This window comes from Barbatula barbatula, assembly GCF_947034865.1.
Source record: "Barbatula barbatula genome assembly, chromosome: 15".
In the NCBI taxonomy this organism is placed as follows: domain Eukaryota; kingdom Metazoa; phylum Chordata; class Actinopteri; order Cypriniformes; family Nemacheilidae; genus Barbatula; species Barbatula barbatula.
In genome coordinates this window covers 12,129,120-12,154,369 of record NC_136778.1, presented here as the reverse complement: position 1 = coordinate 12,154,369, position 25,250 = coordinate 12,129,120, and the positions used below count along the sequence as shown (strand labels likewise).

The window sequence follows — 25,250 nt, the reverse complement described above, 5'->3', positions numbered from 1 at the left end:
CTATATTAGTTTAAAATGACTAGATTATATATATTTTCAGATAAAAAAAATGACAATAGAAATGGTCATTGACAAAAGTCACAATTGATTTGCTTTCAGTGGTTTGGCAAGGCTCTGTTCGAAACACTGGCTTCATTTATCACTCAGTTCCATAGTAAAGAGGTGTGCCAGACATTAATGATCTTGTCATAGAGAGAGAACGCTGCCAAGGTCTGTCTGATGTGACTATCTGCAGTCTGTACTGCTGCTACGCTTGGCAAAGAACACAATTAAAAAATCAGCCGGTTCCTCTTTCTAGTTCTATTTGATACTTTTCATTTAGTATGCAGTGTGTGCATCAAAGCTGCTGCACCTCTTTTCTTAAACCGGACACGTCTCCACGCCGCCTCTGCTGTCTGTCAGACACCCAAGAGCAAAATATATGTCTCCAACTATATGTCTCTAACTGTTTGCTTTTCACTGGGATGATTTAAGTTTATTCTGCACTGCGCATGTCTCTCTCTTGTTGAACTTCTTGTTCCAAGCTTTGGGCCGCGTTTGCGACTCATAAAGAGAACAGACTGACCAAACATTATCAATAACCATGCATTCTTTATCGATTGTATGTGTACGTGTGCATTGTGGGACCCGCAATCCCCAGGAAAGGTCCTGTAGCATTGTGTTTACTCTGCAGGAAGGGCTCTGGACTGCCTGGTGTTTAGACATTGGGCAGAACGGCCCGGCAAAGCTTGCTCCATTGTTCTTTATCTGGAAGCGCAAGGGCTATTTCTGTTTTTGTTGCTTAATTCGGTCCACATTGTCAGAGGATGGAGAGGAAGGCGTGTGTGTGCTCTGCTTGTGTGAAAGACGTGGATGCTCGACGCGTCAGGACAGAGGAAATCGCAGGCCCCCCGTTTCCACTGTGATTGTTTGCCGTCTCCGATCCCATTGCGATAGAGATTGCTTTCTTTGCAGAGGGCTGGGAAAGCTTGGGAAAATGGAGCCGTTAACGGGGGCGCGAACCGCTCTTGCTAGTAGGAGGGACATTTGTAGGAGGGTTTGTGGCCTGGTAATCTGGGATAGGAAGGGATCCAAGTGCAAGCTGAAATTTGTTAGATACAACTTCTTGTTGCCTAAATCTCCCTAGTAACAGCAGTGAAACTTAACATTTTCTCTCCGGACTGAAATTGATACTGTAAGAACTAGATTTAGTAAGAAAATGTAAGTGTTGCTAGCTCACCTCAAGAAGCCTTTGATATATCATTTTTTCACCGCTAACAATCTGGACCAAGTTTTAAAAATTCACCCATTAATTTAACATTTATTCACCCTCTTCTCATTTCAAACCATTGCGGAACATGAAGATATTTTGAAGAATGCTGGTAACCGAACAATGGCATTGCCCATGGATTTGCATTGGTTTTGTGTCCATACAATAGAAGTGAGGGGCACCGCCGTTGTTCAGTTATCGACCTGTCTGAGAATTTTCACTTGACGTCATGTTTGATTTTTCCAAGCAGGTGAGGAGAATTTGATCGAGCGGCACATACATGCCAGCATGGTGAACCCTGGAGACCAGTGGCAGTCCATCCGGCACCCCGGTATCACAGCCCTCATCGAATACCGCATCCGGGTCAAGTGTGACGAGAATTACTACGGCAGTCGGTGCAACCAGCTTTGCCGGCCACGTGACGATTACTTCGGCCACTTCCGCTGTGATCCATCCGGGAATGTTGTGTGTCTTGAAGGCTGGATGGGAGAGCATTGCAGGACGGGTATGTGATGTTGCACATCAATGCTGATATGCTGTCCTTGCTAATATAATTTAAATCACTTTAGAATAAAATTCGCCAATGGGCTAATGCCTAAAAGCGTTTTTCGTTCTCTCCAGCTTAGTAGAGCATTGTGCTAAAAACACCAGGCATTGATTCCCAAGGAACTGCCTGAAATGCACTTGGATAAAAAATTCAGATAGAGAGCGGAATCCTGTTCATTCTTGCCCTCTACCACCTTGTAAAGGGACCTGCTGCTATCAGTGTTTTCACAGTCCCGTGATCTTTGGTGCTTTGCGTAGAGGTGAGATTGGGTTGTAAACAACACCTCTAGCCTCCTGGAGTGACACTTTCCATTAGCTCAATTAATTTAGGTGATGGTGAGGTTTTGGTGTCTTAAACTGCTGCGGACGTGCGTTATAAACAACCTGGAGACCTCTGTGCCAACATTGTGTGTGTGTGTGTGTATATATCTCCTAAAAGGCACTAAATCACCAGCTGCTATTCTACAGAGGAAGGGTATGAGTAAGTGGGTGGAACTGGGGGTGGATACCAGGGGCAAATGTCTGTGTGTGGGTTTGGGCCATAAAGTTGTCTTCTGTCACAGTGAGAAGCGTGGATTTATCTTGTCACACTTGTAAGGCAACACAAACAAACAAGACTGACCTCTGTCTCTCTCTCTCTCTCTCTTGCTCTATGCCCTCCCTCAGCAATCTGCAAGCAGGGCTGTAATCTCATTCACGGAGGCTGTTTGGTGCCTGGAGAATGCAAGTAAGTGCTCGAGCATCATTTCATGCTCTGTTGGTCATGCTAATCTGGCTCCTTAGTTTCAGCTGGGCCATATGTGTTCATGCTGATTAGGTCTTTTCATTTGTTTACCTCAAAATTAATTAATTAGTACACCGAAGTCATTGTTTGTGCAAGCTGTCAAGTTATGTGTTTATCCTTTATCACGCTATGTTTTCTCAGGAGGGTTTTGAAGTTGTGAATAATATAACAAATTAGAGTTTAGTATTTGACAGGATGCAGAACTCTGTATTTAGCGGTAACTACAAAGGCAAGAATACTTGTGACAACAAACCTATAGTAATCTCTGAAATTGTACAGTTAGTGGAGTTTGGTTTTATTACTAGCCAGAAAATATCATGGAGACATGAGACCTATCAAGGGACCACATTTTAGAGACTTTGGTGCCCAACCACTTAGAAAACCGTAGCAACCAGGTAGCAATTGCCTAGAAACGCCATAGCAACTGCATGTAAATGCATAAGCAAACACCCCTATAATATCGTAATGAAGAACCCAAATCTAATTGTCCAAATATAAAAATCTAGTTAGAAACTATGAGCGTACAGGATGTAACCTTAAACTATTTGTATGGTTACCAGAGTATTCCCTACCATAAGCTTTTGGGCTGTCCCAGCATGCCATGGGTTTCAAATGCAGCCTCTCTGAGTTATCGTCAGATGATCATTAAAGCGAATGGAATGTTTGGATTTTCCTACAACTGTCTCAGGAAGCATTGACACTTCCTGTGCTGGACCTCAGCTGGGAATCCACCTTACCGTCCTACATCACGTTTCCCCATTCAGTCTCTTCCTGCAGCTTAACACGGCCTCCTTTGACGCAGGAAAAGATCTTGGCATTAGGCACGAAAAAAGCCTTGTTGCCTGAAACCCTCACTGTTTCATGCCAAATTATACAAATGCCTATTTTAATGGCAGGGAAAGAATGAATCATGAGGTGTTAACCAGGAAGTCACTGTAGATGTTGATGAGTGGCTGGAATCTTTTGACGACAATTCACTAAGGATCCGCCTCCAAAGAATTCTTAACTGTTAAACACTGTTTTTAAAGTGCAGATACTTCAATTGAATTCACCTGCTGTGAAACCTGATGGGTTTAGTCATCAGGAAAGACAAATTATCCAAGACTGCTAAAACAGGCCAATAAGTAAATGTGATGTTGGAGAATTTGTAAACACCTGAGACCGTCACACTTCTGCAGGATGCAGTGTTTCGTTTCACTGACGTCACTCTCTCGATGGTACCGGGAAGGAAGAGTGTTGCATCATATTTAACCAATACTGGCATTAGTGGGTCCCAAATAGTTCAACTTCAAAATGAAAATTCTGTCATAATGACTTTTCCAAAACCGTTGGTCCCCATTGACTTGCATTGCTATGTTCTTTTTGTTCCTTTTGTGTTTTGCTACATTACACCGGTGTAAAATGGTTGACTAAATGATGACGGATTTTTAATTCTTCATACTTTTAAGAAAAACTAGAACATCATATGTTTTCAGATTCAATTCTACTTGATAAGTGGCTTAAGAGGCACTTTTTTGTGGCCTCTTTAAACAATTGGAAACGAATGCAAAGCAGAAGTAACAGAACTTTTCTAATGCTTGAGGTTTAAGGTGTTTTCTATAGCTGTAGTGGACATGTCCTAACACACATAGTAAATGCATCCTACGTGACTTTCTCTTTGCAGAGAGTGAGCAAGCTTATGTTTGGCAGTGCTCCACAGAGCTGAACGCCCCCATGCACAGGCAGGGTTCAGACTCTCCCCACACACTCTACTGCCTACATGCTCTTTCATACAGTACTAGTAAAGGTTGTTTCTGGGCAGCACGAGGCTGTGTAAGCTCTGGTGTAAATATTACAGCCTCTGAAATAGCCTCTAGATTTGTGCCCAAAGGGGCTGGCCCTGAGTTCTCATTTGAGAAGTGTAGTTGAATAGATGCCTCCATGCAAGGAATTTATGAGGCGTGTAAGCTATAGCTAGATCAAATAAGCAAAATTGTTTGCTTAAACATGTTTTTACTCAAATTTTCTTTCATTTTAGCTCCTAAGCTAAAACATTGTGGTGTTTCTTGGTTATTAATGCATTGTTTGAGTTTGCATTTTCAAATTCTATTAAATACAATGTAACATTATTAGACAAGTGCTATGGTATTCCTTGAAGTACCTTGTAAAACCCATGATATATGAGTAAGCTTCACAAGGTCATGGTAAATTGCACAGAATATAATTTTTATCTTATACCATGGTACCACCACAAAAAAAGAGACGTACAGGTTTGTGGAGCGGACCTTCTGGGTGAGTTCTGCGCTGTTTTGCTTTCTCTTTCTCTCCTCAAGACACCGAGATAAAGATATGCAGACAGCGTCTCCGCTCGGCAGCTGGAGTCAGCCCATACCTCTTCTGCAGGAAAGCTGTCTTAAAATAGCCTGCTCAGAAATGACAAGACAGCTGGGTGGGGGTGTGGCGGAGTGAACACCACTGTCCTTGGAATAGCGGAGCGCTGCTGTAAAGCAATGATTAGTTAACCCATCACCAGCCTTTCTCTGTGCGCCCACCAAACCACCCGTGGGGGAAGTGCGCGCACGGTTGTGAAAGTGTTCTTAACCTTTGTCGCCCTGGAATGCCAACCCGTCCTAAGATTAGGTGTCGGCTCGGCGATGTGCAGCTATATGTTTGTTGCTGTCTGTCATTAAGATGTCATGGCCTTGTTGCTTCAGCCGTTAAAGTTATAGCATGCATGTGTTATTTTTCAGGTGCCACTTCGGATGGCAGGGCCAGTTCTGCGACGAGTGCGTGCCACACCCCGGCTGCGTACACGGGACATGCGTCATCCCGTGGAAGTGCGACTGCAAGAAAAACTGGGGTGGCATTCACTGCGATAAAGGTAAGGGTCACGCAGCATCACTCCGCATTTATTTTGTAGAAATTGAGGTCGGCCTGAAATTGACCCATAAAGTGGGCGGCACCAGATCTGGATAAACGATGGTTGTGTTTTTCCAGTATCGCAAACGTTCAGCTATAGAGGTGCCAGAGCGGCGTATTCATATCATCGTGTTAAACAGAATTACAGCATCTTATGCTGGGCTGATTTGTTGGCTACGATGTCAGCACAGTGTGTCATGTGACATAGTGTTACGCGCAAACATGCACTCACTGCATATCGCGGTTGTGATTGGAGTGGAGCTCAGATATCCGATCTGTCGGTCGGCTTGCATCCTGGAAGGTTGTTAAGAATGAGAAGCAGCCGAGAGGTGCCTACGGCCCTCTTTATTTATTCACCAGTTTTTATGTGCACGGCTTCGCCTTACAAGGCATGCTGGGAGCCCTCAGTGGTTTGTCACCTGTTTGCACCTGAAGTGCAAATGACAACAGCTGTAAAAATTTGATTCTTGGATGATTACTTGGGGTCATTGTTCCAAGAAATGGCCCATAAGCACAATTCACTTTGTTTGAAATGGAGTCATGGTAGTTTTTGTGTACTTGTAGATCTGAACTACTGTGGTACACACCACCCTTGTGTCAATGGAGGGACCTGCATGAACTCCGAGCCGGGTAAATATAACTGTACCTGTCCTGAAGGCTACTCCGGCAAGAACTGCGAAATGGGTAAGAGAATGAGGATGGATTGAAACCACTACATAATTATTTGATTTGACATTAATGGAAATGTCTAGGTTATCTCATTAGGAGATATTTCTATATAATTCACCCAACAATGAAATTGTTGTCATAATTTTCTAACTCTCATGTCATTTCAAACCTGTATGACTTTCTTTCTTCTGAATAACACCGGAGGAGATGTGTTGATGAAAGTTTGTAACCAAACCATTGGCCCCCATTGACTTCCATTGAATGGACACAAAACCATTTTCTATTGTGTTTAAAATAGCAAGTCATAAACATGAGGATAAATTGCATGAGGGTAGAAAAATGATGGCAGAATTGTAAATGTTCTCTTGCAAGAATCGTGTCTGTATTTGACATGCAATTGTGTTTTGCAGCTGAGCATGCCTGTGCATCCAACCCCTGTGCAAACGGAGGCACGTGTCATGAAGTCTCCTCAGGATTTAAGTGTCAGTGTCCACCGGGTTGGGAAGGACCCACCTGTGCTAAAGGTTTGAAAACATATATTCTTCCCTCCATTGCTTTTAACCAGTCCACATGGCCTGAAAACCTAGTTACTAGACCACACAGACCCCCCTCGCCCCCTTCCACCAATGTTTGTCCAGATGCAGTGGCCGGCGGGCCCCTCGACCGGTTTTCATGCTGAGATGTGTCAGGTATAAGGAAAGCCAATCCTGGATTTTGGCAACGCAGCGGGGTCCCTTTGGATGGCACAGAGCTGAACTCTTAGAGGGGCCAGGATTATACCCTGGTGATACCGATCATGGAGACGGGGGATTTGCATAATCTGGCTTCACTTTAACCCAGCATTTGGCTTCACAAATCGAGAACACTGTGTGTTTTGGACTACTCCTCTCTGTACACAACCCGTTCCGCTTTGGCACAGCAAAGCTAAATATTAGTCTCCTACAAATTTGCCTGTATTTCTCACTTTCTCACTCAATTTCTAATTTCTCAGTGTTTTTAATTTGGATATTTGAGACACTACTCTTTAATCCCTCCACATTGCGTCTCCCTCGTCCTCCACCACACATATGGGGCTGTGTTTCCATCGTCATAGCAACAACAGGGTCCCCTGCTGGAATTTGGATAGCCGCACACCCCTTTCCCAACCCATTTTGCCTATAAAGGTCCTCCCCCACCTCTTTCTTCATCACCTCCCTGTCTGACCCTTTACACACCCCACTCATCTGTAACAACACAATATGTGTAAGACTATAGGAGGGAGGAATATCACTTGTTTCTCTTTCACTGTTTCTCCCGAATTTTTGATGCTGCTCAGTTTTTGTGCCTGTTTGAAAGCTGTAGAGATATACACTTTAATAGCAGCTAATCTGTCTTTACTCCAGTAACACGATTAGAGTTTGATATAATCCAGGTCGCCAAAGACTGCTCTCTCTTTTAAACACCCCGACACACTCTTGTTTTTCCCCTCCAGTAATATAATCGGCTTTACCATTGTTTTGGCTGTTTTAATACTGGGTTTACAGATTTACAGCATTGCCCCCAAAACAACTGAACTGACATAGTTGAAGACAAATTATGGAAAGTCTCATATTTCATAATGAAAAGTTTAAAGTGAAGTGTCTTAGAAAGGAAGTGACGCATCATAAACAAGTGATGGACTAGGCCACAACTGTGAAGAAATATTCTGCAAAGAAGAGTTAATGCGAATAATGGCAGATGGAAACAAATTTGACGAATAAATTCTGACGTAGTGAACAACAAAATATGTTGTTACTTGGTCTTGTTTTACTTGCTGTTGGTTGCTAGGTTACCAACACCACTGTCATGCGCTAGGCAAACTGGATGTAGATGCTCCTATTTCGCATTTGTGCGAACGTTGAAAAGATTCACTACATGTTTGCAAGGAAACACGCTAATGATGTAATAGTTGAGCTGTTCGGTAGAATTTAGCAGAAAATCCCAGTTTGATGTTATAAGACTAGAAAGCCATGTAAAATGAATACATTAAGTTCAACAATCAATAATCTTAATATTCCAGTTAAAATAAGCAATATTGTATTATCAGTTTCTGTCTACCACAGATTCTTTATTTTTCTCTTTTCTTGCCTCTTTGCCTTTTTAATCATTTTAACAAGGTGTTGAAGATCTGATTTGCTATCTAGTATTTGTGGTGGGTGGTGAACAGCTCCCACACCAAGGCTGGGTGTAAACTTGTCCAGTTTGAATGTTATGTAGATGTAACTGAAATCCATTCTTGTAAAGCTCTTTCGTTTTGAGAATAGTCCAGTGCTTTTCCACAAAATTATACTTTTAAACTGCGTAACATGATTTTTTGTGTTCTGTTTATTTTATTGTAGACATGGATGAATGCGCCTCCAGCCCGTGTGCACAAGGTGGAACGTGTATCGACTTATCCAATGGCTTCGAGTGCGTCTGTCCTCCTCAGTGGGTCGGGAAAACGTGTCAAATCGGTAAGATTTAGATTCTCACTGTATTAATGTTCCATCCACTCATATTCATTTTTGTATTGCCATTTATTGAAGAATGCTTAAGTGTGCATCCAAATGGTTAATATGTTGTGTGTTTGATATAAATACGGCATGTGTCTTGAAACAAGTCAACACTGCATATTTAGGCTTCTACTATATAGTATAAATGAATAAATGTATATGCATATGAAACATGTCGGGATTACCTTGGACCTGGATATACAACTAGATCAGATAGCCCATTGCAGGCGCCAAAGTATCAGTGTGTTGTTTTTCCATCGCCCTTCTGCTCGCAATAGTGCTCGGCTCTCGTCAGGGGAAGTGATGAATGTGAAAGGAAGTGGATTGTGACCTGTAAACAAGCATGGGGTGGGAACAGGAGTCGGCTGCTCGTCTTACGTTTCGAACCTTAGCCTCCAGCTTGGGTTTCATCCACCAGAGCCAGGCCTGAGCTATCGGGTGTAATGTTTCCCAGAGGACAGGTGTGCTGGAGAGCGGAGCGTACCTCACTAGGGGCCTCTGATGAATTTTTAAACGCCTAATAAGCACCAGTTTTTGTTATGGCAAGTCGTAAGGGACGTTGCCCCTTGAAGTGTCTTGGCACCTGCTTTGGTCAGCCAATGGGGGTGGAATTCAGCAGTGACTTATAAATATACATTTTGGGGTATTGGTATGAGAATACCAAAGCAGTGTTGTGAGGTCCTCAATATTTATCCCCCATCAGCTAATAAAGGTGAGATGTGCAGGTCCAGGGTTAAGCTGTAATTGATCAGCACATGGAAGTGAAGCAAACTGGCAACGACTGTTGGAACTGTCTGTTAGAATTTCAAGCCAACGCTCTTTTCAACGGGCTTAATGGTGGTGGGGTTACAAAACAAGATCTCTGATTCCTCTGCCCCTCTCTTGCTTTCTTTCTTTGGTCTCCCATCCCGAAAATCAACCGAATCTACCCAAAACTCTCTCTCCCTGACTTTCACAGATGCAAATGAGTGTGAAGGGAAGCCTTGTGTTAATGCTCACTCTTGCAAAAACATGATTGGTGGATATCACTGTGACTGCTTTCAAGGATGGGCCGGACCGAACTGTGACATCAGTCAGTATCTTCTCATGCTTCTCTCAGTTTCCCTACTCCATCTTTCAGCACAACCAGTTTTCCTCCTCGGCCACTTGATACGCTGTGGGATTCTGTACACTGTCTTAGGCTACTGTTGCATGCTGGGTCTTTGTCCTCGATGTGTTTATAAAACTAACCTTTCCACCTTCAGCACACTTTCCGAGTTCATATAATTCCAGTTAATTGCATCTTTAGCTGTTCTTGACTGCTGTTCTTCCACTTAGCCATTGATTAATTGTCTGCTTTACTTTGCCTGTAACTGCAGATTTAAACAGCTGCCATGGACAGTGCCAGAACGGAGCCACATGCAAGGTACACGGTCTCAAGCTCTTATTTTTCTTTAGCATTGATTATTGATTGTGTTAGGAACAGTAAACTGAACAAAGGAACCGTTTACCCCAAAATAACAATTCTGTCGTCATGTACTCATCCTCGAGTTGTTCCAAATCTGTTAACATTTCTTTGGTTCCATAAACACAAAGATATTTGAAAGTATGCTTGTAACCAAACAGTTCTTGGCCACCATTGACTACCATATTTGGAAAGTTACAATGGTAGTCAAAAGTGCCCCAGAACTGTTACAAACATTATTTTCCTTCTATGGTAGTCAATGGTGGCCAAGAAGTGAGCGGTTCCTTTAAATACATTTGGTTTTGCAGGAGCTGGTACACGGAGGTTACCACTGTCAGTGTCCTCCTGGTTTTGTGGGCTTACACTGTGAAGTCTCGAGGAACAAATGTAGCAGCGGGCCATGCCAGAACGGTGGCCGTTGCCATGTGCTTTTGGACAGCTTTGTATGCGAATGCCTGGCAAATTTCCAAGGGATGCTCTGTGAGGTAAGAAACTTTACTGTTTACTTTTTTTTTCTCAGAATAAGGGCATGTTTTGGACCTGGATTTGTTGATGTTGACAGGCTTTTATTTATAGCATATATAAATATCTAGAAGTGTGCCTTTTAGGTATTGTGTATCTCTTCGTGACCACAAACCAGAGCTGTGCTCCCTTTTTATATCATATTTTGATAGATTAGAAAGGATCTAAATGCGTTTAATATTAAAAACAATTTATTTTTGTTTTCTTTGTGATTCAGAGAATTTTAAGTCGCAATCTTTGGAGTCAGAAATGTTATGTATTAAAGGGGTCATATGGCACAAATATGTGTTTTTCTATGTCTTTGGTGTGTTATAAGTTGCCCATGCATGTATTAGACACATAAAATTGCAAAAATTAAAGCGTCGGAACAAAAGATGCATTCTATCTAAAAGCGAACGCTCACCCAGACCTGCCTGAAACGCCTCTTGTAACTAAACCCCCACAAATCTACGTCAGTTTGTGGTATGATTTGACTAAGAGCACCCAATTGTTTAAGCAAGTAAGGTGGGCGTGCCTGTCAGTACAATTGCTTTGAAACCTGATGTTCTAAATACGGTGAGAGTCTTTACATTGCCTTCACACGCTTGCAGTCACTACACACTGGTTAACTGGCCAATCATAGCACACCTCGCTTTTTAGAGCGATGAGCTTTGTTAAAAATCTGCACGTTAAAGAGGAGATACAAACATGCACGGTATGTGGAAAACACAGCGTTTTTTATCCTTAAACACATCGCACTACATCTTAAACGATAATATTTGTTTTAGCAATATCATATGACCCCTCTAAACGGAAAGATCATATTTCTGTATCACCCTCTCTAAGTATCTTCTTCTTGGTGTAGGAAGTGGACTGTGGGTATGATCACGGTAGCTCAAATTTAGTACACGCCCTATTCAGAAGGCCATTTATAGTGTTTCCTAGAATTCAGCCGTTGGTTTACTACTGTGTCACTCCTCCATTCATGTTCTCCTTGCACCTCATTGCTCTTTGTCATGACTAAATTAGTCTTTAAACGAACCATTGCGTGCATGTGTGTTTAAAGCCCTGGTGTAAGGCAGATCAAGCCTGTTATTCGGTCACAGGTGCGCCACGGTAACTAGAGCAGGGCTTGGGTGGAGGGCAGGGGTATTTTTTTTTGTGGTCATTTTTGCTGTTATCGCTGGTCTGCAGCCAGTGTTAGTCCAGCGGCAAGCTAAAGATGGACTTCCATAGAGGTACTGGACACTGGTCTTGAGCCAGTCTCGGTTTACCATGCAGACTAAAAATAAGCTGTAGTGAATGAGGCAACACTTCTCTTGGCGTCCTGGCTGCTTGCCCGCAATTCAGCCCGGGAAAAGAAGGCCTTGATTTTTTTTTTATGTTATATTCATGCCTGGCATGCCACACGCTCTCACAACATGGTAACGTCTGCAGTCTTGGAGAATGTGGAGTATTCAAGGAAAAGGTTTTGATGTGTTTTGCCCTTTTACAGAGTAGTATTCAGTTGATATTGACAAAGAATCTTAGATACTGTAGTCTATAATCAGATTAATCTAGATGCTTTGGAATGCAAACAGTCATTCCAACATCTGCAGTCCAATGGTAATTTTTAGTTTTAAAGCCAAGAATCGCTTTTGTTAAAACAAGGTGTTTTTTTTTAATACCACTATTTGGAAAAACCTCCAACAAGTTTTTTTTCCCCCAGATTTAGTAGATCCACTAAATAATAATCATAGTCTGGTCTACACCTGCATCACTTCCTGCTGTAGGGTCTTTAGCTTCCAGTATATAGTGTCTTATGTATTTTAAATTATTGAGCAGACATGGCCAGCATAAAGCTAGAGATGGCGTATGGTTAGAACCTACACCTTACATGGCAGCTGCGATGATGTGTACTTTAGTGAGGTTGTTATAATCGCCAAAGGTTTGTTTAGCTAAAAGAGCCATATTTTGAGGAAAAAAAATTGAATTTGGGACAGTGAGGAGTTCATGGAAAGCTGCAGATGTTTGGAAACAGGGGGCGGATTTACAAAACATTCTTAAAAAGAAAATTCTTGTTCTAATTTAAGAAAACCGTTGGGAATGTTTTGTATTCTCGAAAAAACTTCTTAAGGCTTCTTGTATGTTTTTCTCAAGATTGATTTACAAAGCATATGTCGTTTTATTCTTATGCAAATGTGTTCTTTTAAAAAATGTTTGAGAAACATTCTCTGGAGCTTCCTAAAATGTATCTTAAGACAAATCTTATATTTTTTGTCTTAAGAAAATATAATCATTATTTCGTGAAATCAGGACTCGGGTGTTTTTATGTAAGAGCACATTGAAGCAACAGCAAAACATATTGTGTCTTTGCATTTTGTTTAATTTTATTGACCATTAAAATCACATAGTAATTGTAAGAATAAAACTTTTATGGTCAAATGAGTTTAGCTGACAGTTTTATTTAAATGGTTAAGCTGTCACAATTAATGCAATTTTTGAAAGTTTTACCGAAAGACACCAAAAATGTCTGTTATAACCACCACATTTTATATCATGGTATTACAAATTGTGAGAATATGCTAAATGTGTGGAAAGTATTACAAAATTTGAGTTCTAAATGTTGTTTCATTATGCATCATCAGCATTCGCACGCACTTGTCACTTTAGCTCAAGCACATGCTGTCAGTAGAAAAGTAGAAAAGTCTCTTGTTGAACTGTTTTACATGAATTTATTTATTACAATTTTATCAGCACAAAAATTTGACGCATTTTATCAAGCATCATTGCTAAATAATTAAACCATGTATGTCAATTAAAGTCAAATAGGCTAACATATTAGAAAAAAATGATGAGTGTTATAGGTTTCTGAGTGGGAATTTCAATTTTAAAACATTTAGAAGAACAAGGCCAAGGCAGAGGAAGAACTAGATGTGCAAAAGTGTTCCACGTCCCAGTTGACTATGTTCAGTAAGAGAGGAAGGATGAGCTAAATTTAGCTGTGCAGTTTGTTTTGATTGGTCTCTTGTGTGAGTATAATGGTGCTTCTGCTTTAGCTGTAGGCTTATGGGAGCCTTCTACAGCTTACCTGACTGTTTATCTTTCCAGTTTAAGGGGATTGGACTTAAAAACCAAAGACCTAACTCATTCACTCACCCAATCTCCCTCTCTTGATTTTTAAGTTGGAGACTCACCCAAGCCCCTGCGAGCCGAACCCGTGTCAGAATAAAGCATTATGCTACGGCCTGCCCGGCGATTTCTACTGCGCCTGTCCTGAAGATTACGAGGGCAAGACCTGTGAAAACCGCAAGGACCACTGCAAGACCGCCCCTTGCCAAGGTACAGCCTTTACTGTTTCTCATCAAGAAAGTCTGGCTTAGTTTTAGATGCAAGATATTTGTTTGATATGGGTGCTTTTGAATCTCAGTTTGTCATTGGTTGGCTGATTTATTTCCCGCTTGTAATCTCAGTGATTGACAGCTGTGCGATTGCCGTGGCGAGTAACAGCTCTGATGGGGGTGTGCAACAGATCAGTTCTAATGTTTGTGGTCCTCATGGCGGATGTATCAGCCAGCCCGGCGGCAACTTCACCTGCATGTGTGAGTCCGGCTTCACCGGAACCTACTGCCACGAGAGTGAGTCTTCCTTTCGTGATATTTAAAGAAAAATCTTGATGTTGTATAAAAGCTTATTCACATGTTATACGTCACGTACACAGATATCAATGACTGTGCGAACAGCCCATGTCAGAACGGAGGTACCTGCATCGACGGGATCAGTTCTTTCCAGTGCTTCTGTCCAGACGGCTGGGAAGGAGAACTCTGCGACCTTAGTGAGTGTCTCATCTTAATCCTCCTCTTTTCCTTCTCTTGCCCTTTCTTTACACCGTCTCTCTTACCTTTCTTACTTGCGCTTAGATGTGAACGAGTGCAGTCGGAGCCCCTGTAAGAACGGCGGCCGCTGTGTGGACCTAGTCAATGACTTTAACTGTGAATGCGCCAACGAATGGAAGGGCAAGACCTGCCATTCACGTAAGTTTATACCCTTCCTTTGATTTCTAGTACAGACTTGCAGCGAATGTGAACTAATGTTTGCGTGCAGGTGAAAGCCAATGTGATGCAAGCACATGCAGTAACGGAGGGACCTGTTATGACCACGGAGACAGTTTCCGCTGCTCCTGCCCACCCGGATGGGGTGGGAGCACATGCAACACAGGTGTGCAAACGTTTTCTACTTTAAACTGGATTACGGGTTTTTCGCTGACTCGCAGACCGTCTCACTTTCTGTAACACTTTCTCATCTCTCTCCTATAGCAAAGAACAGCACATGTGCATCCAGCCCTTGCCTGAACGGAGGAACGTGTGTGGGTGGCGGCGACACGTTCACCTGCATCTGTAAAGATGGCTGGGAAGGTCCCACCTGCACACAGAGTGAGTCATTTTGCCCATTCACACTTCCCGTCTGCACACCGCTGGAATGCAGACATCATCCACAAAAGTGTTAGTTATTTACAATCAAAACGCAGAGGTTTAATTCTGACTGACATGTTTCTCTTTTCTTTTTTTAATCTTTTTATTCCTCGCAGACACCAATGACTGCAACCCTCACCCCTGGTAAGAATAATTCTTTGGCTCCGCAGTGTTCCCTTTTCTTATTTACTCAATACCGCCCAGGGCTATTGGTAAATCTGTTGTCTCCTCTGTACCGACCCTCCCCTTCGCTGTACAACATAGACAGCTAGGAATGACCCTTCTAATGTGGCTTTCTGCCTGTTGTTTCACGCCGGCATCACCCCCATTCTCACTGAGGGGATACACTAGGGGGTAGGCGGCGTGGGGAGGGGTTCAAGGGGGATGCTGGTTGTAAAGAGAGGAGAAGATGTCCCTATATCACCCCTAAATCCGACAGCTCAGGAGACCCCGGGCTGGTTTTAATGGGGAGCACAATAGAGCTGATGGCCCTAGATGAGAACCCCCAGTGGTGCGGGGCGGCGGGGATGGGCAGGCTCTTTTTCTCCCAGCCTCCTTGGTCCCCTTGCCTTTCTTTATCGCTGACCTGAGAGCAAGGGATTTGGGAGGTTGGGCGGGAGCAGGGGGTGGGCATCCCAGCAAGGAGGCAGCAGCTGTATTTGCATCTGAAAGGTTTGGGTATTGATAAACGGAATGAGGCTTTTTAACCCTTTTACGTCCTTTTGCATCTTCCTTTCCGTGCCCTTCCCCCTTTTCCTCTTTTGAGCATGTTTATTGGACTCTGTGTCTCGTGTCCCAACTAACCCAATTGTTCTTTTATCTACCCGCAGCTACAACGGGGGAATTTGCGTGGACGGGGTGAACTGGTTCCGCTGCAAGTGCGCCCCTGGATTCGCCGGACCCGATTGTCGAATCAGTGAGTATCTCGTGGGGGATGGATGTGTGGAAAAAGGTGGTGGTGGATTACTGAGCATCCCGTGGCCTTTGACCTCCTCAGGGGTCAAAGGTTAGCCCTTACCAACCGACAGAAAGAGAAGATCAATTATTCAACCAAAGGAAAAATTCCTCTTGTTTTTTCTTTCCATTGATGGCTCTGACATAGAAAATGGTCTTTTAGGATTCCATGCATTTTCCCGGCCTCCTTTTTTGAGGTGCAGCCATGGGAACACGAATCAATCTTTGAGAAAAGACTCAAATGTTTATCGATTGTAACTTTACCGACAGTTTGCCGCAGGCAACAGCTGCATTGATGCAAATGTTCTCTTTCGCTTTACTAGACATAGACGAGTGCCAGTCATCGCCCTGTGCGTACGGCGCCACCTGCGTGGATCAAATCAATGCCTTTCGATGTGACTGTCCGCTTGCCCGTACCGGACCTCGATGCCAAGAGTGTAAGAAGCCAAAGAAGTTAATCCATTTAACATAATCGAAATACGTTTCTTGTTGATATTGAAGAGGTACCTAAATATGGCATATGTACCAGAAAGAGGTACCAGAAATGCCAGGCATGCAGCATCTGTGTAGGAGCCCTGACCTTTTGTCATGTGACTGAAATCATTCCAGACGGGATAGATTTCTGCTCTTAAATTAGAGCTGGCGCTGATCTTACGGTGTTTGTGTTGTGCCGCAGTCATTGGCATTGGGAAGACATGTCACTATGCTGGACTTCAGTTCCCACACGGCAGTCGTTGGGAGGAAGAATGCAACACATGTCAGTGTGTCAACGGCAAAGTGGACTGCACAAAGGTAAGCGTGTGTGTTCTTGTACGCAACCCTGTTCTTATCATCTTCAAAAGCTTTTGATTGGAGGGCATATAGTAATTTTGTAAAGAAAAAAATTGTGCCAACTTATTTGTTGTTTTCATTACAAAACTACATTTTAAAATGGATGATTTATACTGAATAATAAACATGGTACAATTATACCTAAAAAAAAATGGTTAATAATATGCCAAGAGTAAGTTTTTACAGATTCTAGGCAATGCATGACTACTTTAAACCAAAATAAATCAAAACCTTGTTACATTTCAGCATCTTTATAGTTACAACTAAATAAGTTATTCTGTAATTTCAAAGACTTACTTTAAGAAATTACAATAACAAAGAATGTTTTTATAACTGTGCATATATATTCTTATTCATGTATATGTGTTTGTGGGACCTTTGCTTCCCTCAGGTGATGTGTGGGCGCCGGCCGTGCCTCTTGCCAGGGCGAGAGCTTCACTCCTGTCCAGGAGGTCGTGAATGTCTGGAGCACAACTTCCTGACTTGTCTCTCTCCCCCCTGCAACCAATGGGGGTTCTGTTCCAGCCCTGAAGCCCCCCAAACCATTCAAACCAAATGTGAGCCCAATACAGCGTTTCTGGACAAAAGCTGTGCTCGCATCACCCTAATATTCAACCGGGACAAACTACCCACAGTGAGTATTCTACTTTGCAACTTCGGTCTATTTCCCATGAGAATTCATTATGTATGTGGCATGCATATGGCGTGTTCTTTTTAAAACATGGTGTTATGTGTAAGAAACTACATGGTACCAATAAATAAAAGCTGATGTTGTGGTACCAATCTTTGAAAAGCTGATGTTGTGTTTCGTCACATTACATCCTTCATGGTAACACTCTTCCTGAATATTTCTTTACTCTTGTGCTTTCTAGGGAACAACAGTGGAAAATGTCTGCGCAGAGCTGAGGTACATGCCCTCCACGCGTAGCCTTGCAAAAGATCACACCATGTTGGTCCTCTGCGACCGCTCCTACAAAAACCAGGACGCGGTAGAAGTTGCCATCGTAAGTACACGTTCTCCTTATGGTCCGACTCCTGCTTCGTGCATTTGTCCACACGGCTCATCTAGAGAGAGCTTTCCATTCCTCACATTTTATATTCATGAATCCTCCACGCATCTGTACCCTGCACACAGCGGTCTGCTTGCCTCCTAAAATAGGTAATCACTGGAAAAGAAAGTCAAAACCACAGGGGTCCCACATAGTCATTGCACAAATCTGTTAATGGATGCAAATTTGATTTCCTCATCGAGTTCCTTGAAATGCCGGACGCCTAGAGCAATGCCAACCGTCCCCCTCTTCAAACCAGCCCATTATGTTGTAATAAGATTCAGTTGACTGGCCAGCAGCGGGCCGTACTGCATTGCAGCATTCCCTCCACCCACACGCGCTGAGAGAGCGCTGAAACCTGCTCCAGCATGTCTTAGACGTAGCTTTAGGATACACTTTTGTCTTAAGAGTAATGAAAAAAGCTTTGACAATGAAATGAACCGCACCTTAAGAAAAATTATGAATCAAAGCTCTCACTGTTTACAAATAACAAACATAAACTTAACAATATTGTGATGCTTTCACTGAAGTTTTGAATTAAATCGTGTCAGATACAATATTGTGTGTTCAATACAAATAGTGACTTTACCACTCGGCCGGATTAGTAAAATCTCTGTCTTAACAAGTCACTGACTGAAGGTTTGGGTTTAACGCCAGTCCTGACTCATTCAAATGGAAGCTGTAGGCAGTGGCTTTATACAGCTACAGGTTTTTGTATGTTGGAAACTTGAGTACTCTTGCAATTATGGAGGTAGGAATTGAAGCAATGCATTAACAATCACTTTCTGATGAACGTTGCTTTCACTTTGCTTTTTATGATGTATAAATGCCATGTAAATACGACTTACGAGTACAGTTGTCAATGAAAAGATTTATTGTTTATTTACAAATAATTGGTTTAGTCCAAATGAAGTCCGAACAATAAACACGCCATGACGAACCATGACAAGTGAATTGAGCGTTTTTCATGAACCGTTCCATCCCTATCAACATATATATTATATGTTTGCCTTGCAGTCGTTTCAACAGGATGAGCAGCCGGACCACAGTCAGATCCAGGAGGCAGCCAGCGCCATAGTCGGCACACTGTCCAGACGGCACAACAGCACCGTCATGCTTGCCGTCATCGAGGTCAAAGTGGAGATGCCGGTCATGTCCCAGCCAGTGGGTGAGTAGAGCCTTCATCCCCTGACCGAGTGTCAGTTCCCCGTCTCCACCAATTGGGGCAGCTTAGATGTCTTTGTGAGTCACAGGAGGAAGGTTCTGACAGGCTCAGTGTACCCAGTGGTAGTGGGCAGGGGGCCATAAACCTGTGACGAAAAGAGATTTTACAAAAACTGCGCTTAATGATGCTTGAAACGATTGCAACTGCTGTATTTACAAAAGTATTTGTAATTGTAACAATTTAATTGTAACAAGAATTATTTTCAATATATATATAAATATAGTCTGGTCAGAATATTTTCTGCACCTCGGTTTTAGGAAAGTACTATTTGAGGAATGCATCGCTTATGAGAAAATAAAAATATCTAATGACAGATATAACTAATCACTAATATTGACTTGTATAATCCTGCCATGGAATGCATCCCTATTTCTACAAAAGCTAAAATCCACATCTGACTGTGGTTTCTTTTCACATAGACTACCTGGTGCCTGTCCTTTGCGTGATCTTATGCGTGCTCTGGGTGTTCTGTGTCATCGTCTGTGTGTGGTGGACCCGCAAAAGGCGAAAAGAGCGCGAGAGGCGCGAGCGAGGTCGCATTGAGGAGAGCGTCAACAACCAGTGGGAACCACTTCGGCCGGTGACGCGGCCGCAGCACAAAGACAACCGGGATGCGCAGTACGAGCGCGCCAAGCTCATGGGTTCTCCGGATCGGCCCTGCAACAGTGGGGAGGATGAGGAGGAGATTGAGGAGGAAGAGCTGGAGCTCATGGAGGAGTGGTGCAGAACGGAGGGGGGCAAGCCCATCCAAAAGTACTCTAAGGCTGCAGCGCGGACCAACAGCGAGCTTATCTGCACCATGCAGAGCAGCGCGGGCAGCCCATCACTCAAAGCCGCCTACTGGACAGGCTTCATCCCAAAGGACAAAAACTGTAAAAATGTCAATAACGCCACCGGCGCCGGCCAAGAGCACAGAGAGCACTGCGTATGAGCTCCTCCAGTGGACCGAGCAGAATGTAGAGACCAAGGCCATCTCAGAAACTAGACTTTTTCCCATTTGTTATTTTTATTTGAGATTTTGAGGCTAAAGTGGCAAATTTCCTTGGTGTTTTTTTATGTAAAGAAGTTCTATTTCTTTTTACGGAGGCCGAGACGAGCCTTGCTTTGTTTTTGAAAGTCACTGCTGGATTTAAGAGCAGGACTGAGAAACTCTGAGGAACTCCAGAGAGAAACCATATAAAGACGTTTTTGTTGTTTACAAACAGTTGTGCTTTTGTTTTGTTGTGAGTGGCCCATTTTTGGTGCAGATCCTGTATGGGGACACACCCATCGGTGAACAATGGCTTTGGGGGTCTCCGTTCTTGCGTCGCCCCATTCAAATGTCCATCTTCTCCTACGCCTGCCTTACTGAGCTCGTCGTCCATGAGGAGGGCCACAGTGCCTATAAAGTGGCCTTGTTTTTCTTTCATTTCTGTTGTCTGAGTGCTCTTTAAAAACAGTATTTTGAGTCGGTCGCAAGTGCCTTCAGACAAGCCCCTTGGTTTCAAGGTCTCACCGGCGCGGTGGACCTCATAAATCACTACAAAAGTGGAGAGGCTGGTCTTGAGAGCAGCTCCCATATCACCATCAAGGTATTTGTTTAAACAAAGACAATTTTTTTGTAAATATGTGTATATAATAAATCGCTGTGTATATTTGAATTTAATAACTTAAGTCACTTTTTTATTATTATTATTATTATAATTATGATTGAAATTATGATTATTACTGTTTTTGATTTTTTTTTACACCATTCCTTTTATTTATGCCAGTTGATATGGCCGGTTTTGTAAGATGTATACAGCGTCCCTCAGTCAGAACAGAAATATAATCAAAGATCATCCTATTATGTTCTTGGGTTTGTTTTTACTTTACAAGACACGTGTAAGATTGTGTGCTGTATTGTGGCGTGTGTGTTCGCCTCCTTGAGAATCCTGTTCCCTTTTCACGCCAGCCCTCTTTTGCCGATAAAAAAAAATCGTCACAATTTGTTGGAAAGTGCTGGTGGTTCATGCTGCTTGATGCTTGTAAAGATTCCGAAATGTCAAATGATGTCCATGTTTTCTGTTTTTTGGGTTGAAACATCATGAAGAGAACTATTTTGTCGCAATGATTTTATGCCTGAGGTACCAACTCAAAGAAAAAATTGATAACCTCAGAAATGGCTGCCTATGATTTGATTTCTTTCTATCTTAATGTCAAATGTTGCATTTGGACGGCTTTCGTTTTTATATGCAAAAACCTGTTCATAACAATTGGTTTAAAGTCAAGTACAAGTAGACAAGCAAGCAAAACTCAATGTCCGGAGGGGAGCTGGGGGTGGGGTTTGTTTTGTTTTGTTTTTTAAAAGAAAAAAAATTGTAATTTTTTTGTACAGAAGATTTGCTCTGAAAAAAGTTATTTGGTTCATTTAGTGGAATTTATGTTTGTTCTTAGAAATAAATCAAACTATTTATTAAAGCATTTTATAACAATGTGCTCCAGAAAACCACTGTGTGCTCGTGTTTAGTACTGAAGCGGATGCTTGTTTGAGCATAGTCTGAGTTCGTGGTAAGTCTTATTTCATCATATCGTTTTACCGATTAAAAAAAAATACCCTTCCCGCTGCCAGAGGTGAGGACAACTCCAGATCAATACAGGAAATCTTGATTCCAATGATGATGTCGTATTCAGAAAGCCAATGGTAACAGGTCTCCTGTTCTCGGCTGACTGCTTGCCGACCAATGGATGATGATTTTTTCATGGCTTCATCTGGTCTGAATGTTTTATGAGGACACTTATGATGATGCAGTGAGTTTGTTATGGTTTTGTCCGTAAGTAACCGAGTCTAATGGGATGGAGTACAGGAGTCATGTTTCACATCGCTGAGGATACGGTGTTGGATGTATACGGTAGTGTTGGGTGTAGGTGTTTCTGATGCTGTAATTGAACTCTGGTCATGGAAGTAAAGTGGGGGAATATAGCACTTGTAAGTTAAAGAACGAAATTGGAAAACCCAATAATTTCTCGTACTGAGAACAGTGAGTGCTTGGCGACAGTGCCATTGGGATCTATAACAAGATTGGTAAATGTTTCATGCTGTGAGCTCGATCTGAAAGCACATGAAATAAATGAACATCCTGTTTGCACATTCCATAATAATTATATTAGCAGTGCTTTGATATACCAAAGAACGTGCATGACCTGTTTGAAGATATTTTGAAGAATGTTGGTAACCAAACAACTGTGGCATCCATTGACTTATCATTGGTTTTGTGTCTATACAATAGAAGTCAATGGGTGGCAGTGTTTTGTGGTCAACAGCATTTTTGCTAAATATCTTGTGTGTTCCACAGAAATAATGAGATATTCAAACACAAGATGGGAAATAAATGATGACCGAATATTTTGGGGTGCACTGTCATCCCCTTTTGTTCTCCTGGGGTAATTCCTTGTGTATTAAAAAGGGGATCTATTTCATGTCGGTGAGAATTTCCACATACACGTGTGACCTACATGTGCAATGCACTCTATAAAGTATCCTGTACAAGACTACTGCGTGTGTCTGAAAGCTGATACCACATTCCTGTTAAGTTTCTTAGCAGTCAAGGACGTCTGACCCACACGCATTTATAAACATTTTGTGCCTGTCGTGACCCGAAATTAAAGGTACGCCCGTCTCCAAACGTCGGCCTGCTGTAAGGTCTTTTGTCTTCAAGAGAAACTCAACCAATCTTAAGAAGATCTAGAAATTGGCCATTTGTCTAATTACAGTGCATTTGCACTTCAAAGTCAACAGTGTGTATCCTACAGGTTGCTGCAAGATCTTTCGAAATGTGCTGAATCAAGCAATTCGGAATGTCTAAACCGTTCAAGCTGAATCACGTTTGTTTAACTTTTGAAGAGAAGACAAGCGTTGCAGAATTGATCTGTAGATGAAATATTTGGTGTTACAGCATTGAGATATGCCCTTATGAAACAGTATATGGGCCAATTTGGAGCTTATGCTTCGAATAACAATTCCTCTTGGCTCTTCATATCGCCCATTTGGAAAAAAAATTGTATTTGCTAACACTTGAGAAATGCCCATGTAGACATTTGACTGCCAACCCTTGTCTCTCAATCTGCAGATTTTAGTCTGGGTTTAGAATGGCTCAATTAAGCAGGTGGGTTTTATAAAACGTTTCTTTAGTCTTTATGTCCACAGTTTAACTGTCACCACACTGTTCAGATTTTGTGATCTTAACTGAGACTCCGCTGTTTCTTATCCATGTATGGACAGAAACATTTCACCATGTTCAATTGTGGGTCATTATTGTTCGATCTAACATTCTGACTCACTTGTCATTCTGCTTAAGCTTTGGGCTTTTGAAGAGCGTGGGATTTGGTGAGGTTCTCCAAACCCCAGGAGAGCACAAAATTACCCTGCTCATCACATGGGTGTATGGCTTAAGATTACCATGGTATATAAAGCCGACACTGTAACGCCAATGCTATATCCGGAACCAGAATGCTTTGCTTGAGGCTGTTATTTTATTGTTTGTTTCTATAAAGATACTTATCTTTGAACAAACTGTTGCCAATAAATCCGATAAATATAAATCTTACTTGCAACTAAACTAAAACACTAACATTGTACGTCCAAAAGTTGGGTTACAAGGTTTATTTCGTAATCTCATACCCTTTACGTTCTGTGGTAAGGCTGGTACTAGGACTGTCAGGGCACAACAAACAACTGTTTTGGCCTGAATCCAGTGATGGCTCGTAACAAAACGGGGGTTAAAATGGGGGTTGGGATGTTCACCAAGCTTTTTATCTCTTGGATTGTAACCTCCCACTTTGGTTCTCAGTTCATCAGGGTAGTGCATATTTGTCCATGTGAACCAGTTGCTGGGCTCACTGCATTCATGCCCATCTCAATGTAGTGCCGAACAGATGTCCTGTTCTTTTCCAGGGCTTTACAAAAGAAGCTTGATTCTACTTTCAATCAAAGTCTTCCTGTACAGGTTCTAATACAGTATATTGTCAAGCTGATCTGTGGTCCATTGTGTATAAAACAGATCACTCTTATTTTGTAATACACTTCAAGACCTTTACTGAGTATCTAAGGTGACCTAGGTGGTGGATATTGGTGACCCCAGACTGATATTTCATAGGAGAAAATGAGTTTATTAAACACTAGCAATAGCGTTTAACCCTGAAATGACCCCATCTCTGACGCCAATCTTGGTGTCATTCTTCTGAAACTTATTCCAATAATCATATTGGTCCCTATTTAACATAAAACCAATAACTGGTATGTTTTTAATCATACAAATGAATAAATACACATCATGTTGATGTATTTCATGCAAATCATTGTGTGTCATTCTTTGGTGTGCTTATTCCACATTAACTCCATATCAAGATGTGGGACGAAGCAGATGAACTCCACCCAGGGGCCTTTATTCTAGCAATAAGGCATGGATTATGTGGCAAAGTCTCATGGGTATGGCTTTGGCAGCACGATAAAGGTCATGAGCCCCCATGCAAGCGACACCACCCCAACAAGATCAAGAATTTCTAACATAATATGTCTTAAGGACCTTAGAAAATGCAATTGCTCAAGACGACTGTGCTGAGAATGTTTCAAATTTTCATTTTGCTCAAATCCCTTATTGACTAAGAAAAAGTGACTTTGTCTTTAAATTTCTTTGTTCTGTTGAACACAAAAAGAATGTAGGAAAGCAAACAGTTCTGGGGCACCTTTAACTACCATTGTAATATTTCCTACTAAGGTAGTCAATGGAGAACTGTTGGTATCAAACATCCTTCCAAACATCTTTCTCTGTATTCATCCGAACAAAGACATTTATACAGATTTGGAACCCTATAGTGAGTAAATTATGACAGAATTTTCATTTTTGGGTGAACGGTTACTTTAAGGGCTACTGGAAAATTCCAGTCTGCTCAGGACCTGGTAAAATGTTATTGACCCAGCAAAGGAAGGAGAAGAACAAGCAGAATGGCCTAATCCTCAAGAACACACTGTGTTGATCTGTTGATTTTGGAAGTGTTTTGCTTCCTTTAAATCAAAGCCAAATCATCATGTTTTCATAGTCAGCTGACGTTCTAATTTCTCAGCTCTGATGGAAAAAGTGGTGACCCCTGTCTTGGCAAAGCATAATCAAAGAAATATCCA

General features: G+C 42.1%; 1 protein-coding gene across 2 annotated transcripts in view; it reads left to right on the top strand.

Annotated features, from left to right (window-relative positions):
- The window catches only part of jag2b (jagged canonical Notch ligand 2b), a 38,711-nt gene extending 17,137 nt beyond the window's left edge, over positions 1-21,574 (top strand). The window contains exons 4-26 of one of the 2 annotated variants that reach the window (XM_079474749.1): positions 1,500-1,754; positions 2,462-2,522; positions 5,309-5,439; positions 6,042-6,161; positions 6,557-6,670; positions 8,504-8,617; positions 9,615-9,728; positions 10,015-10,061; positions 10,409-10,585; positions 13,766-13,922; positions 14,054-14,218; positions 14,302-14,415; positions 14,501-14,614; positions 14,685-14,798; positions 14,897-15,013; positions 15,169-15,196; positions 15,883-15,968; positions 16,330-16,443; positions 16,683-16,798; positions 17,229-17,471; positions 17,710-17,841; positions 18,904-19,054; positions 19,531-21,574. In XM_079474749.1, the coding sequence (XP_079330875.1) occupies positions 1,500-1,754; positions 2,462-2,522; positions 5,309-5,439; positions 6,042-6,161; positions 6,557-6,670; positions 8,504-8,617; positions 9,615-9,728; positions 10,015-10,061; positions 10,409-10,585; positions 13,766-13,922; positions 14,054-14,218; positions 14,302-14,415; positions 14,501-14,614; positions 14,685-14,798; positions 14,897-15,013; positions 15,169-15,196; positions 15,883-15,968; positions 16,330-16,443; positions 16,683-16,798; positions 17,229-17,471; positions 17,710-17,841; positions 18,904-19,054; positions 19,531-20,042 (3,296 nt within the window). In that variant the 3' untranslated portion in view covers positions 20,043-21,574. The remainder of the gene's footprint in view (positions 1-1,499; positions 1,755-2,461; positions 2,523-5,308; positions 5,440-6,041; positions 6,162-6,556; positions 6,671-8,503; positions 8,618-9,614; positions 9,729-10,014; positions 10,062-10,408; positions 10,586-13,765; positions 13,923-14,053; positions 14,219-14,301; positions 14,416-14,500; positions 14,615-14,684; positions 14,799-14,896; positions 15,014-15,168; positions 15,197-15,882; positions 15,969-16,329; positions 16,444-16,682; positions 16,799-17,228; positions 17,472-17,709; positions 17,842-18,903; positions 19,055-19,530) is intronic. The other variant, XM_079474750.1, reaches the window with a different exon arrangement.
- The last annotated feature ends 3,676 nt before the right edge of the window (positions 21,575-25,250 follow it).